At 37.9% G+C, this 13202-nt stretch overlaps 1 protein-coding gene across 8 annotated transcripts in view; it reads right to left on the bottom strand.

Moving 5' to 3' along the window:
* ST18 (ST18 C2H2C-type zinc finger transcription factor) overlaps window positions 1-13202 on the bottom strand; it is a 336134-nt gene that overhangs the window by 18297 nt on the left and 304635 nt on the right. For all 8 annotated transcript variants that reach the window (XM_082720103.1, XM_082720104.1, XM_082720102.1 and 5 more), the window contains 6 exons: window positions 12595-12710; window positions 5335-5397; window positions 4457-4525; window positions 2362-2424; window positions 2183-2263; window positions 1053-1274 (listed from right to left, as the gene is read on the bottom strand). In XM_082720103.1, coding sequence (XP_082576229.1) covers window positions 1053-1274; window positions 2183-2263; window positions 2362-2424; window positions 4457-4525; window positions 5335-5397; window positions 12595-12710 — 614 coding nt within the window. The remainder of the gene's footprint in view (window positions 1-1052; window positions 1275-2182; window positions 2264-2361; window positions 2425-4456; window positions 4526-5334; window positions 5398-12594; window positions 12711-13202) is intronic.

The raw sequence follows: 13202 nt of genomic DNA, 5'->3' as shown, positions 1-13202 counted from the left end.
TTAATATGCCATTAGGCACACTTGATTTGTGACTGTCGCTCGCTCCCAAATATGAAATGAGGATTCAAACTCAGAATAACACAATGTGGGCTATTGTGAACATGGCCATGCATTTGAAAATAAAAAAATAAACCACTTAAACATGTAGGTTTTCTCGGTAAGCAGATATGGCTGTATGTCCACTTAAAACAGCAATTCCTGGAAGGGTTAATTTTCTGATACCGTTGATATGCATCTTTAAAACCAAATAAAATATAGAATGCCCCAGCTTTTCTCAGTTTGCAGACTGCTCACACGCAAAGCATCAAGGCTCACTAAACCTTCACTGGGTTTTTAAATCCACATCACACGCAGGGAACAGTAGACTAGAAAGATCCTCCTTGATTGGAGAAGTGGATACTGAATCTGCTAGCGCCTTTTCTTTAGGTAGAATGTGAGCCAAAAAGCTGGACTAAGATCAGTGTTCCTGAAAAAGGGCTCCATTGAAATCCACGACACTCAGTGACAAAGGAATTAAGTCATTGTGAAACTATAAAGGGTTTTCTAAATCTCTCTCATCCTGTCGTATACTTAGTAGTCACTGTGTCATTCTCTTTCTGGCTGCTGGGGATGAGTCACATCTCCCCAGCAGCAAAATAACTACAATTTGGCCTGAAATTGAACCAGTTCACAAGAGGGAGGGACATAAATATGTAAAGAGAAAGTTTACAATTATACTACATAATAGAGTAAATATTACCACTTGAAATTGAAGTGAACCATTAAAAGACTAAACCATTAAAAAATAGCAGCATAAGCAAATTTGAGAACACAAAAGACAAATGCAGTTTCTACAGCACTTAACAACTGTGTAGTAAGTTTTCAGAAACAGAGGATATTACATTTTTCATTCTTCAAAGGAGAATGTCTGGCAAGTCTTGCTGCACCATCTAAAGTGCTATGATTAATGAACTCAAGGAGGGATTCTTCCCTCAACCCAAAGCCATTGAGGTGAACACAACCACAACCACAACCACAACACAACACAACAAAAGGCAGAAAACAAATGTTACCTTCTGTGGGTGACAAAAACATTATTTACATGGCCCAGCCCATTGCAGCCTGGCAAGGGACAGTGTGGTAGCTCTTGTTTGTTCAGTTTCCAGGAGAGGGGGCCCCCACTGAGAGGATTCTCCTTCTGTCTCTTGGCAGCCAGGGGACAGCCAGAAGCTGTGCGGTGGGACGTGTATTTACCTGATATGTGACCTTGGCCGTCACACCCTATCACAGGACATCTAGAGAGACACAGAAGAGTCATTGCCAGCTGGGAGACACTAGATAACGCACACAAAGCGATGTAAGTAGGTGAATAAGAAGACAGTGGCAATTCCATATAGTACAGATGGCAAGTGGTGGAATTAAAGAGTTTTTAAAAATGCCAGCAAAACAGCACTGTATTACCGGAAATAGTGGTCCACAGGGCTGAGCTAAGCAAGGTTTACGCATTATCTCCCATGATCCTCACTGCAAACCCACTGAACATAGTGTTACTGTCCCATTTTCCGGGTAGAGAAAATGAGGCTGATAGAACTTAATTAAGTTGCCACCCAGTTTACAAGAAGTGGAGTCAGGTTCACACCCACACTTTTTAGCTCTAGAGTCAACCACGTAAGCTCTGCCGTGCTGCCTCCAACCAAAGACCACGCGTATAAAATGTTTACCGCTTTGCCCTACACTACGCAGCGCATTGCCCATAGCGCTGGAATGTTGGCTTTTAAATGTCTCAATAATGCATTGAGAAATGTTGCAGAGCAAGAAAATTAAGATAAAATTTCACCTTAACCAAAATTAAAGCTTTTGGGGGAAATGTTGCCATATTTGTCATGCTTGTACTTCCACCATGCTTTTTTTCTTTAAAGCAACTGGAAAAAGTATAGACTTAGTTTTGTTGTTATTGTTGGGTTTTGTTGTTGTTGTTTGTTTGCTTGTTTCGGCATTATCAAAGAACTGTGTACACATAGCTAGGGATAAGATAATTTGCTCAAGCTTTTAAACACTGACGGCTTCTGCAAGGGTCCTTGGGTTTAACTGGGTGCCTCCACCCCTCAACCTCAATCAATGCTTAGTTGCCTCCCAACCAACATCCCGCCCATTTGACCAACAAACTACATCTGGCCACACCTCAACTGACAATCACACTCACTTGAGTTCAGGGTCTTCTTTTTCTTCCTTTGTAGGCGTCATTTTGACACTACCTTTCCTGGCTCGAGGGCAGCCGGACAAACTAAATATGCAGACAACAAAGAACAAAAGCAAACCAGGTGATTTCACTGGCCACTGCTGTCAACATTATGACTCCTTCAGAAACAAAACTGATCTCACCTTCTGTGCGAAGCATAGTTTCCAGTCACGTGCCCTGAACCATCACAACCCGGAGTCGGACACCTGGAAAACGCAGGAACAGAGCGCAAGAACCGCATGGTTGTAGTGGAGGCAGAGAGATCATGACACATTCAAACAGAACTAAACACAATGAGTTGCTTTGTGTGGGACTCTTTTTCCTTATATATAATGAATTTTTAGCTAAGAAAACATTTTTAAAGAAAATATTAAGATATGTATCTCCTGGATGATGCTTAGCAATGTATTAGCTTTTATCCTACCTTCTTTTTTTCTTTTTTTTAAACTTCATTTTGGAAGGAACCTGAAATTTGGCCCACAACTTACTGCCAGGCTTCTGTCTAAATCATGCAAAGTTTTTCTTTTTTGATTAACAAAAAAGTTTTCCAAGTTGTTTCTGTGCAAAATTTATTTTGTTTGATTTGATCCACTGCTGCAATAATCCATTAAATTCAGATGAACAGGAGTGGTATATACGAGCTCCAGAGACTTGGCACATTAATATAATTGCCAAAGAACCTAAGTTGTTTGCACCTGGTCTGTTCTGCCTCATGGCCCAACTTAAATGGCCTTTTGGAAAATCCACCCATAGTTATTATCAACAATCAACCACTAAATTTGGAATGAAAAGGGGAAAAGAGGAAGGGGAATCCAATTTCACTTGGAATGCTGAGTAGGAGCAGCTTCAAAATACACTTGAAAGTAAAAACTGAATAACCAAACAAGAAGTCAATAAATGTCTTTTTTTAAATAGAAAAAAACCTAAAGATGTTACTTATCAGATGGCTGCCTAAAACACGTAAATACTGAATATTGTTGTAGAACTCAGTCTACATGTTTTCAATATTTTTTTCTAGAAATAATGGTTAGAGAAACTATTTAAGAGAACCAATAGCTATTATTAAGGTACAGAAATGTACAAGTTTAGAACAACTGAGTAAGATTGAATAATAAATACTGAGTAAGATAAGTAAGTTCAATTGAGTATGACTGTTTGGCACTCCTCTCTTTTCAATCCGTCAATCATGTCTCAACCTAACATTTTTACATTTCAGTCTAGAAAAACGGCAATCTATAGCATGATTTCCAGAATCTATACCGACACAATCAACTGTTCTTTACATATTGAATATGAGGAAAGTGTATTTCATAGTTCCCTCTAGTATTTCTGGTACTAATATTCCCAAGTTTTAGATCTGCTTAATATTACAGTCACATCTTCTTTCATAAATTTGTTGTTTGTAATTTCAAACAAGAATTTTAAACAAGTTAGAAAAGGGGAATATTAACAAAATATTAAGAAAATAAAATATCTGAAATTTTACTCGTGATTTAGACACCAAATATTGTTTCTACTACTTATACAAATATTGCATTATCATTAGATGTAGTAAAACTCACTTTTTTAAAGATGCTATTATTACAAATGAGTTTCATTAATTTTGTTTAATGTTATTGGTTACCTTTTCTAAATGGGTGCCCTATTTTAAAGGGTGTAAGGTAGACTATAACTTCTTATTATTCTATATGTAATATAATAAGATGTGAAGAAAAAATAAATGAGAAATTTGGAATAAAAGAAGAGAAGAATAGGAAAAAAAAATCAGTAAGTAGAAGTTAATATATACACATGTGGTTTTGAGATCCTAGGTTGAAATGAGCCAAAATTGTGTCTAGGTCCCAGAATTGAAAGACATACAATTCAAAATTCCTATAAGGTAAAATATTACGCAGTTTACTTGGGATTAGAGGATGAAAGTGCTTTGCCACACTTTCATAGGTCTGATTTAGTGTACAAATTCTGAAATCAGCAGAAAAAAGTATTATGTTTAACTATTCTATTGTTATTATAAAAAATACTATAAAAGAAAAAAGATCCGCAAAGCAAGAAAATGAACTAAATAAAATTACGATGAGTTGTTTTTAGTCATTTGGACTTTGTGGTGAAAGAATGCATTGGTTATAATTGATGCCGTCATGACTTAACTACTTGTTAGTGAAAACCCACACCGGGCTTGAATGAGGGGAGTCCTAACACAGTGATGAAGAACTAGGAGGTCATGATTCCGATACTTACTTAAGCTCCTGAGAGTTAGCAGCCATGAGGGATTTAAGAGTCTTATCTGCTAAAGGACATCCAGAAACACTAAAAAGGGATGAGAAAAAACAAAAACAAAACAGACAACACTGACATATACATATCCGACTCAAATGGCATCTTGAGTTTGTGAACATATGCTAAATTTACTGGTGACTGGGGATTGGGAAAAATATAACTAGGTTTGAATCTGGCTTGTCTACTCTAACCAGTCTGGGCTTATAGACACCTCAATTATTTCTCATAGACTCAGGTTTTCTATTTTATCAAATGAAGGGCTTTAACCCAATGAGACTCCCCAACTCTAGAATTCTGTAATGCAATAATTACTGATTCGGAGTTCACTTCCATTGCACACTAAGGGGTGCTGGCTTAAAGGTCTAAACTGGTGCCCAAAGGGAAGGCAAATAACATCAATGAAGAAGGTAAGTGGAAAGATTAAATGCAGCTTTTTTTGCACTGTTTGTGACCTGGTATTTGCCCAGGGCTGAGTCTGCCACATCATTCCACAAGGTGAATGGTCAACCCAAGTCACCTTGGTTTCACTTGGGTCCTAAAACTAGACAGAGCTAAAGTCCTGACATAAACTCTAGCTTTTGGTTTATAATCTACACAATGAAATCAGAAAACTATCTTTGACCAAAAATCATGATTTCTATACCATATAAATAAAAAGCCAGAAGATTTAACTTAGCTTTACTTCTGGGGAAAAAAACAAAAAACAAAACAAAACAAAAACAAACAAACCCCAAACCCCAACTAAATCACTCTTCAATTCTGGATCCAGGTAATATCTTCCTAGAATGGGTGAGAATAAGTATTCACATTAGAATAAGATGTTGTAGGTGGTAAGGTACCTGCGATGGGAAGCATAGTTTCCTGTGACATGGCCACTTCCATCACATCCTGGTGTCGGACAGCTGAGTCAATAAAAAAATATAGTCTTAAAGTCAAGTGCTTTTCACAGATTCATTTGCTCTGTCTATAGATTATGAGGTAGGTTCTCTTTCCAAGATCAGTTAACACCATGCAGGACACACAGGAACTAGTGAACTAAGGATTTATGTTATCTAGGAACCAGAAGACTAGAAGAATACTGGCATGATATGAAGGTATTAGGTTTCAACATCACCTTAATTCTCTGACTCAAATCACGTAGAAAATCGATGCCAAAATATATGCTCTAGTGATGTTGTGAGTCAACAACCAAAGATGTTTTTATTTCTTTGAAAGTATAAATGTTATAAATTCATGTTTTATAAAGAGAGTGGCTCTTAGGAATACTGGCACCAATTATATAACAGAATTCAGAAAAGAATTTTTATGAATCTGAGGTTTTCTTTTCTTTGTTTTTATTTTATTTAAGTAGACTTCATGCCTGGTGTGGAGCCCAATGCCCAGCATGGAGCCCAATGTGGGGCTTGAACTCACGATCCTGAGATCAAGACCTGTGCTGAGACCAAGAGTGGGCTGCTTAACCAACTGAGCCACTCAGGTGCCCGAAGGATTTTTTTGAGTTCTTAAGAGAAGGTCATATCATAGCAACTTCATATATATTATAGAAACTGCCTGAAAGAGAATATCTTTGAAGATACTACATATACTGGAATGTAAATTGACATTTTGGATGGAAAAGGTGCTGACAATACAGAAACCGATAAGAAGTTTAGTAATTAAACCTTGGGATCAGTTTTATCCAAAGCTTGAAACCATCACAGACAATTGCTAATTAACCACCAGAGCAGTAGGCTCTTCTGGCCATCTACTAAAGACCAGAGTCTGTATTGGTGTACTTCATTGTATCTCAGAAGCTGGTCACATTCTGTGCATCTTATGTGTGTTTTAAAAATAATGTAAGAGAATTTGCTTCCATAGTTAATAGATTCATTGGTTTCTCAGTCATTTATTTTCCTCTGATGCTGCTCGAAAGTCACTCATTTGGAGTAAGCAGATTGACCCCAGCCCACTCAGTGCTATTTGTGGCAGTGTTAATCAGAGGAAAAATCAGTTACGTCATTTAGGCTTCTGGTTTTCTCTGACATGCTGCCTAAAGTGAACGCTTATCCATATGTGTAGAATACAAAGTTTACCCCTTGTCACATTTTTAGTTTTTTGTGTGTTTTTTTAAATTTTTTCAATTTATTTATTTTCAGAAAAACAGTATTCATTATTTTTTCACCACACCCAGTGCTCCATGCAATCCGTGCCCTCTATAATACCCACCACCTGGTACCCCAACCTCCCACACCCCCGCCACTTCAAACCCCTCAGATTGTTTTTCAGAGTCCATAGTCTCTCATGGTTCACCTCCCCTTCCAATTTCCCTCAACTCCCTTCTCCTCTCTAACTCCCCATGTCCTCCATGCTATTTGTTTTGCTCCACAAATAAGTGTTTTGTTTTTTGTTTTCCCTATGAGCTACTTTCTAGTCATCTTCAGGTAACCTAAAGAAACTGTAAGAGTTAGAACATTTCCATCTCTCAGAGAGATGTTTGATTTTAAGGGCTCAGTCCAAGCTGAATTGTCTAACTCTTCCCCTACCACATTCCCTAGATGGGATATCAGAAAGGAAAACGCGGAAGCTATACATACATGTAAACAAGTAAAGGGGGAAAAAAAAGAAAAATTATTAACATTTGGACTCAGTTATCTCACAAGTGCCATTCACCCACTGTACAACTGGAATATTCAGAGTGTGAGAGATGTGTTGCAATTGTCTGGGGATCCCCACTTTAGAAATACAGGGCCATCTAGTGTGCAAAAACAGCACTGCATTTATTTTATTTTATTTCTAAATTTTATTTCTATTTTTTAATGACTTCTATTAATACTGCCAGGAGAGGCAAAAATTGCCAATGAGTTTTAAACCAGTCAGCTATAAATTAATTATGGAGTAAGATAATAAAGTACGCATTTGATCTGCTGCTAATTTTTTTTTTTTTTTTAAGTTTGGTGGTATAAAAAGGTCTAGGAATAGCAAAAGGACTGGAGATGGCATTGTTGTGGGAAAAGCTTTTGTTTCAGATTCTGATAGCTGGCTTAAATTACAAATTGTCAGTGAAAAATCTTATCCAATAACATGTGCCCATACCAGTTGAGTGAAACATTCTGGGCAAGTTTTCAAGTGAAAGTATTAACACTTAGAGGGGTGCCTGCGTGGCTTTGTAGGTTAAGCGTCTGCCTTCAGCTTAGGTGACGATCTCAGGGTCCTGGGATCTCAGGGCCTGGGATTAAACCTTGCGGCAGGCTCCCTGCTCAGGGGGAAATCTGCTTCCCCCTCTCTGTTTCCCCTTCTGCTCATGCTCTCTCTCACAAATAAAATTTAAAAATCTTAAAAAAAAAAGTATTAACACTTAGAGAAAGAAAACGAGTAAGTGGCCCCCAAACTCTAAGAAAATTTATTTTAATAATTGACATTTAAAAATCCCATTTTGGTGATTCACAGACCTGTACCCCTGGGGATAAAAATATATGTTTATAAAAAATAAAAAATTAAAAAAAATCCCATTATGTAATCGATTAAAGTACATTTATCTGTTAGAAACATAAGGCAAAGCATAATTTTTGAAAAAGGATGAAACTATAGTAAGACTTTTACAAAACCAGTGTATAGCACAGGTCCATAAAGATCAGAACATCGTCTGGGGATGAAAATGAGGAGAGAATCACAAGGTCTCTATAATTTCCTAAGAATTCATGATTAGATTTTACTTCAAAAATTGTTCACAATGTTTTTAGAACCCTTCCTCTTTGTATTTCCTTTGTCCCAGTGAGAAGTGCACATTACAAAATAATCTCACTTCATTTTTCTGTTTGAATTGGTAATGCAGGTTAATTATCAATCCTTTACACTACATTTAGTTTGGAATGACTCTTACAATTTTCAAAAATCTACCTTCAAAGGATGAAATTTGCCATTTTTCAAGATATTCAAAGTAACATGAGGAAACAAAATCCATACAAAGATTTTAAAAACTTGAATGATAGCTCCACAGGGGAGTAAGTATGTGGCTGACCCCAAGTCACTTGTGGGAAGCAAAATGTTCAGTGACACTGAAGCTCTAGTGTGTTTGGTACTACATCACCACATTGCTCCAGCCACCAAGCTCTAGGTGAACATTAAACTCATATAAGAAAAGATGATAGTTGAGCCAATAATGTTTGCCTGCGAAATCCAGAAAGAATGCAGTCTAAGATCATTTAAAAATCAGTCACATATCAACACAGTATAACAGTGTTGCACTAGGAATAATTTCATTGAATACTTTCTATGTGTAAGGCCTATAACAGCATTTGAGATGTTCGTTGGGAGCATTTGAGATGCTCTCAACTCACTGTTTGCGGAGTTGGGGAGGGAAGAGGTACTGCAGTAAATATTCTGTAGCAATGACATGGATGTAGGAGAGAACAAAAGCAGTGAAAGAAGAATACCCTTGCCCTCCGGGGCCCTCTGCTCTAGTTGGGGAGGCAGACAAGAGAGAACGCAGGCGAGCAAAATGTATGAGTGCATTAGAAGGTGGTAAATATGTTTATTATTTATATTAGAAGGAGATATATTAGATGTATTATTAGATATATTAGAAGAATATATATATTAGATATATTAGAAGGTGATAAATATGTTTATTATTTATATTAGAAGGTGATAAAGGTGTTGTCCTGAAAGACAACAGGAGTTCCAGATAAAGGGAGCAGGAACATCAGGGCTGGGGTGGGTGGCCATAGTGCCAGAAAGACCCCTCAGGTAAGTGACATTTGAGGTATGAGCTGAGGGAGGGTGAGGACCTATGGCACCCTGCAAACATCTGTGGCAGAGGGAATAGCAGCAATGAGGCCCTGAAGCCTTGCGGAAAGCAGGAGAGGTGGCTGGTAGAGAGGGAGGGGCAGGGTCCTGTGGGGAGGGAGAGCTCATTCCCCATGGGCCACTGGAAATGGGTCCAGACATAGTGCAAGCCTGGGCGTCCTCAGAGTGGACACTGAGAACCTAGAGGACTGAGTGTAGGCAGAGGAGAGAAGGGGTTCTGGGACTGATCTCTGAGACAGTCCATCTTTGGAAGGCTTCACAGGAGTCTAAGCAGGAGTAACAGGTAAGGTGGGAACCTGTTCCGAGGTGTGGTACCCTAGAAGCCAGGTGAAGAAGACAGAGGAGGAAGTGCTCAGCTCTGTCAAATCCTGCAGCCACATCAAGCAGGTCAAGAAGAATAAGAAACCACACACAGATGGGTTCCCTGCAGGACTTAAGGATGGATTTGATGGAATGATGAGAACACAAGCCTATCTGGGAGAAATTTAGGAGAGAAACAGAGTCACACTTTCCTGAGGAGGTTAGCCATGAAAGGAAGAAGAGACAGGGGATCAAGGTGAAAGCCAAGTCAAGAGACGGTTTTTAACTTTTTTATTAGAAAATTTGAAACATACTTTCATACTGATTCAGAAGAAAATGATTCAGAATCAGAAGAGATTCAGAAGAGATCACACAGATGTTGGTGACTAAGAGGAAAGATTACTTTTTGCTAGAAACTCTCAATAATTGGCAGCTTTGAATATTTTGTGTATGAATACACTTTAATATTTCACCATTTAAAACCAAAAATTATTTTCCTACATGTCACTCACTCCCTCACTCCCTCATGTGATATATAACCCAGCCAGGACTATACTGCCTGCTAAGGATGTAAGTGTAGAAAAAACAACAGATCCTGCCTTGTGTTTGCTTGAAACACTTCCCACCTCTCCTCCTCACTTACCATCTATTCTGGGATCTCTACTTCCCTGCCCGGTAAAGTAGAGAAAAAACTTAGGAGTGCCTGCCGTCCAGACAATGCCCAGGCCAAGTTATATCCGCAAGGAATTTGTGTGAATCACACTCTAAATCCTAATGACCCACAATCACAGTTCTTCAAGGTTAAAAAAAAAGGGGGGGGGGCATGGTAGCTGGGCTCACTGTACAATCTTTGTTCTTATCCCTGCAATAATTTGGTGGCACCACCTGTGCTGTCCCAGCACACACATTTCTCTGAATTTCCCCATCTCATGCCCCATTCCCTGCCTCCATTACTTTGTAAGAACCATTTCCCAAAGATTTATCCACATTTTCTTAACTTCTTTGAACTTATAGGGCAAATCAATAATACTAAATGCCCAGTTTGGTAATTGTTTTAGCTTTTTGTTCCCATGGAAATCATTTTCCTTAGTCGTCCTCCTGTGTTTGTAAAGGGCCTCATTTCTGTGTTCTTTGTGGGCTTTCTTTCTGCCCTCTCAGGGGCCAGCAGCGTGTGTGTCCTCAAGGCTTCAAGAACACTCTATCCCTCTCTTTCTATACTTTCTCTAGCCTCGAGATCTCGTGTCTGAATCTCTGTATCAGGGTTTTGTTTTACTTCTTTTCACATCAGTGTTTTAGATGACCTTCCAGCTTCAGAATAATTTTGCATACCATTCTTCCTAAAGCACTACGCCACTAATTCACTTCCCTGTTTAAACTTTCGTGGCTTGCTCATACAAACCTGCAGCCGGGCACTCTTCACAGTGCCCCGTCCTGCTTAAGTCCATGCCTGCACTCTCTGTCTGTCCAGGTTTGGCCGGTCCTCAGAGCTCAGCTCAGGGCTCAGAGCTTAGATCCCTGAAGCGTTGTTCCTGCTCCCGCCTCTGCTGCCATCTTAATTAATATTTCCTGACATCAGGTGCCCGAGTCTTTAAACTCTCTGAGTCACAGAATCCTTTGAGAAGGTGATGAAAACCATAAACACCCTTACCCCAATAATCATTTGCATTAAGCGTTATGAGGTTCATAGACACCCTGAAATACTGACTTGGATCTTCTGGGGTCAGTAAGTGTCAGATTATGACCTTCTGATCCAAACAAACATTTCTTCTACTCATTCATCTGACCCAGAAGCAACATTTTCTATCCCTACATCCTGTTCATTTCCTTCAAAAGGCACTTTCTGGAAGGGCAGAATTCATTTCAAATCTGACATATGCCTAAAACATAGCAGGCATGCAAAAAACAGTTACTGAATACATGAACAATTGTTCCACTGCCACAGAAGGAATAGCTAGACCCAACTAGTCCTAAAAAAGTGTGACTCCTCAAGAATGGATTCTGGATCCTTCACTCCATCATCACAGCTGAGTTTATAATATCATTGAACTCATCATTGTGAGAAATGTTAAATGATTTTTAACAGAATCACAAAATTAAATGAAAAAAATTCCAGTCCAAAAAGAAAAAGATGGCCTCTGCTTTCAAGGAGAATCTATGAGGCTGTGAGAGAGGTTAGACCTATGGGTAGTTGTTTTTTGTGTCATCCATATGCTAACGATACTATAATTATGTTAAGGAAAGAAACATTAACTTGCTGACACACTTTAGGGACTTTATATTTATTGCAGAATCAAAAAGAAAAAGGCTGCCGCCTGTACCTCAAACACGTGTCCTATTTTTAAAAATTTCAATGTAATAATTATTTAAATCTAATTGTGATTAATTTCTCAAAAAATTTTCAGTAGAGACATGAATTAATGTACTTCCCCATTAAAAAAATGTTTATGCCTTTAGTGAGCAAAATACAGTAATTCTGCTTAGGATTCTACATCTTAGGGGTCTTATACTACAAGCTGTAATAATTATTGTACAATGAAAACGCACTATCCACTTGGCATTTTGTATATTCTTACAGACTGTTTCCCTAGATTTTCACAATTTCATGAGATGATTGTTGATAGCCCTACTTTAAGAAACTGGAGGTTCAATGAGTTCAAATGAGTTTAAAAACTGTCTAAGGCCATGATACTAGTAAATGGTACTACGGAGAAGCTGAGTTCACCTGACTCAAGTGGTGCAGATTCTGATCAGCCAAACAAATCAAAACAAAACAAAACAAAACAAAACAAAACACATAAACATTTCTAATTGTTTTATACTGTTTTTGTTTTTTCAATCATCTCAGCACGAAATCATGTCATATATACATTTTTTTCCATAATCCTCTTAGCTCTAAGCATAAATAAGTATGTATTGAACATTTAACTATAAACCAGGATATTATTACCCAAAATTCTGAATCTGAGTCCTCTAATTCTAGAATCTCACAGAACATACCACTGAAGATCGCTTACGTGATTAGTTCTTTTTTGAGATCTCTTGCATGGAGCTTGGGTTTAGGGCTTGGAATGGAGGCCTCTCCAGGAAACTTTTTTTCCTCTAAATTTTCTAGAGAGCTCACTGGGTCTTTCTAGAAGGAAAAAAAAATACAGAAGAACAGAAGGCATTAGGGCACCCTGGATAGACAACTATATTTGAAGTCATCAGGGTGGAATTTGAGTTTTAATTTAACAACTTAACTGCAATTCTTCATAGTATTTGTACACAAAATCAATAAGGTAATAAGTATAAGAATATATCCTGATTAATACGGACCTCTGTCCTTGATAAAGAATAAAAAATTACAATTCATGGGGGAATACCTTTACAAGTTCACATTTTGGCAAATACAACTACAGAGGCATTTCTTGAGCTATATAACTAATATGTTTCCGACTCTATTGTATAATGAGTGTTTCCTAGATAAAATGGGAATAGTTCTTTATATACAGAACAATTATTGGTAAAACTAAAGAAATTTTGCAAAAATAAACCACAAATTTTAAACAAAAAAGAATGCCAATTTAGGTTAACAAAATGTCCCTCTTAATATACAAATAATTAAGATTTAAATTGTTTGTTA

The sequence above is a fragment of the Mustela nivalis genome (assembly GCF_964662115.1).
Source record: "Mustela nivalis genome assembly, chromosome: 2".
NCBI classification, from domain to species: domain Eukaryota; kingdom Metazoa; phylum Chordata; class Mammalia; order Carnivora; family Mustelidae; genus Mustela; species Mustela nivalis.
The sequence above is the reverse complement of the archived record's forward strand: the minus strand, read 5'-3'. Positions and strand labels throughout refer to the sequence as shown.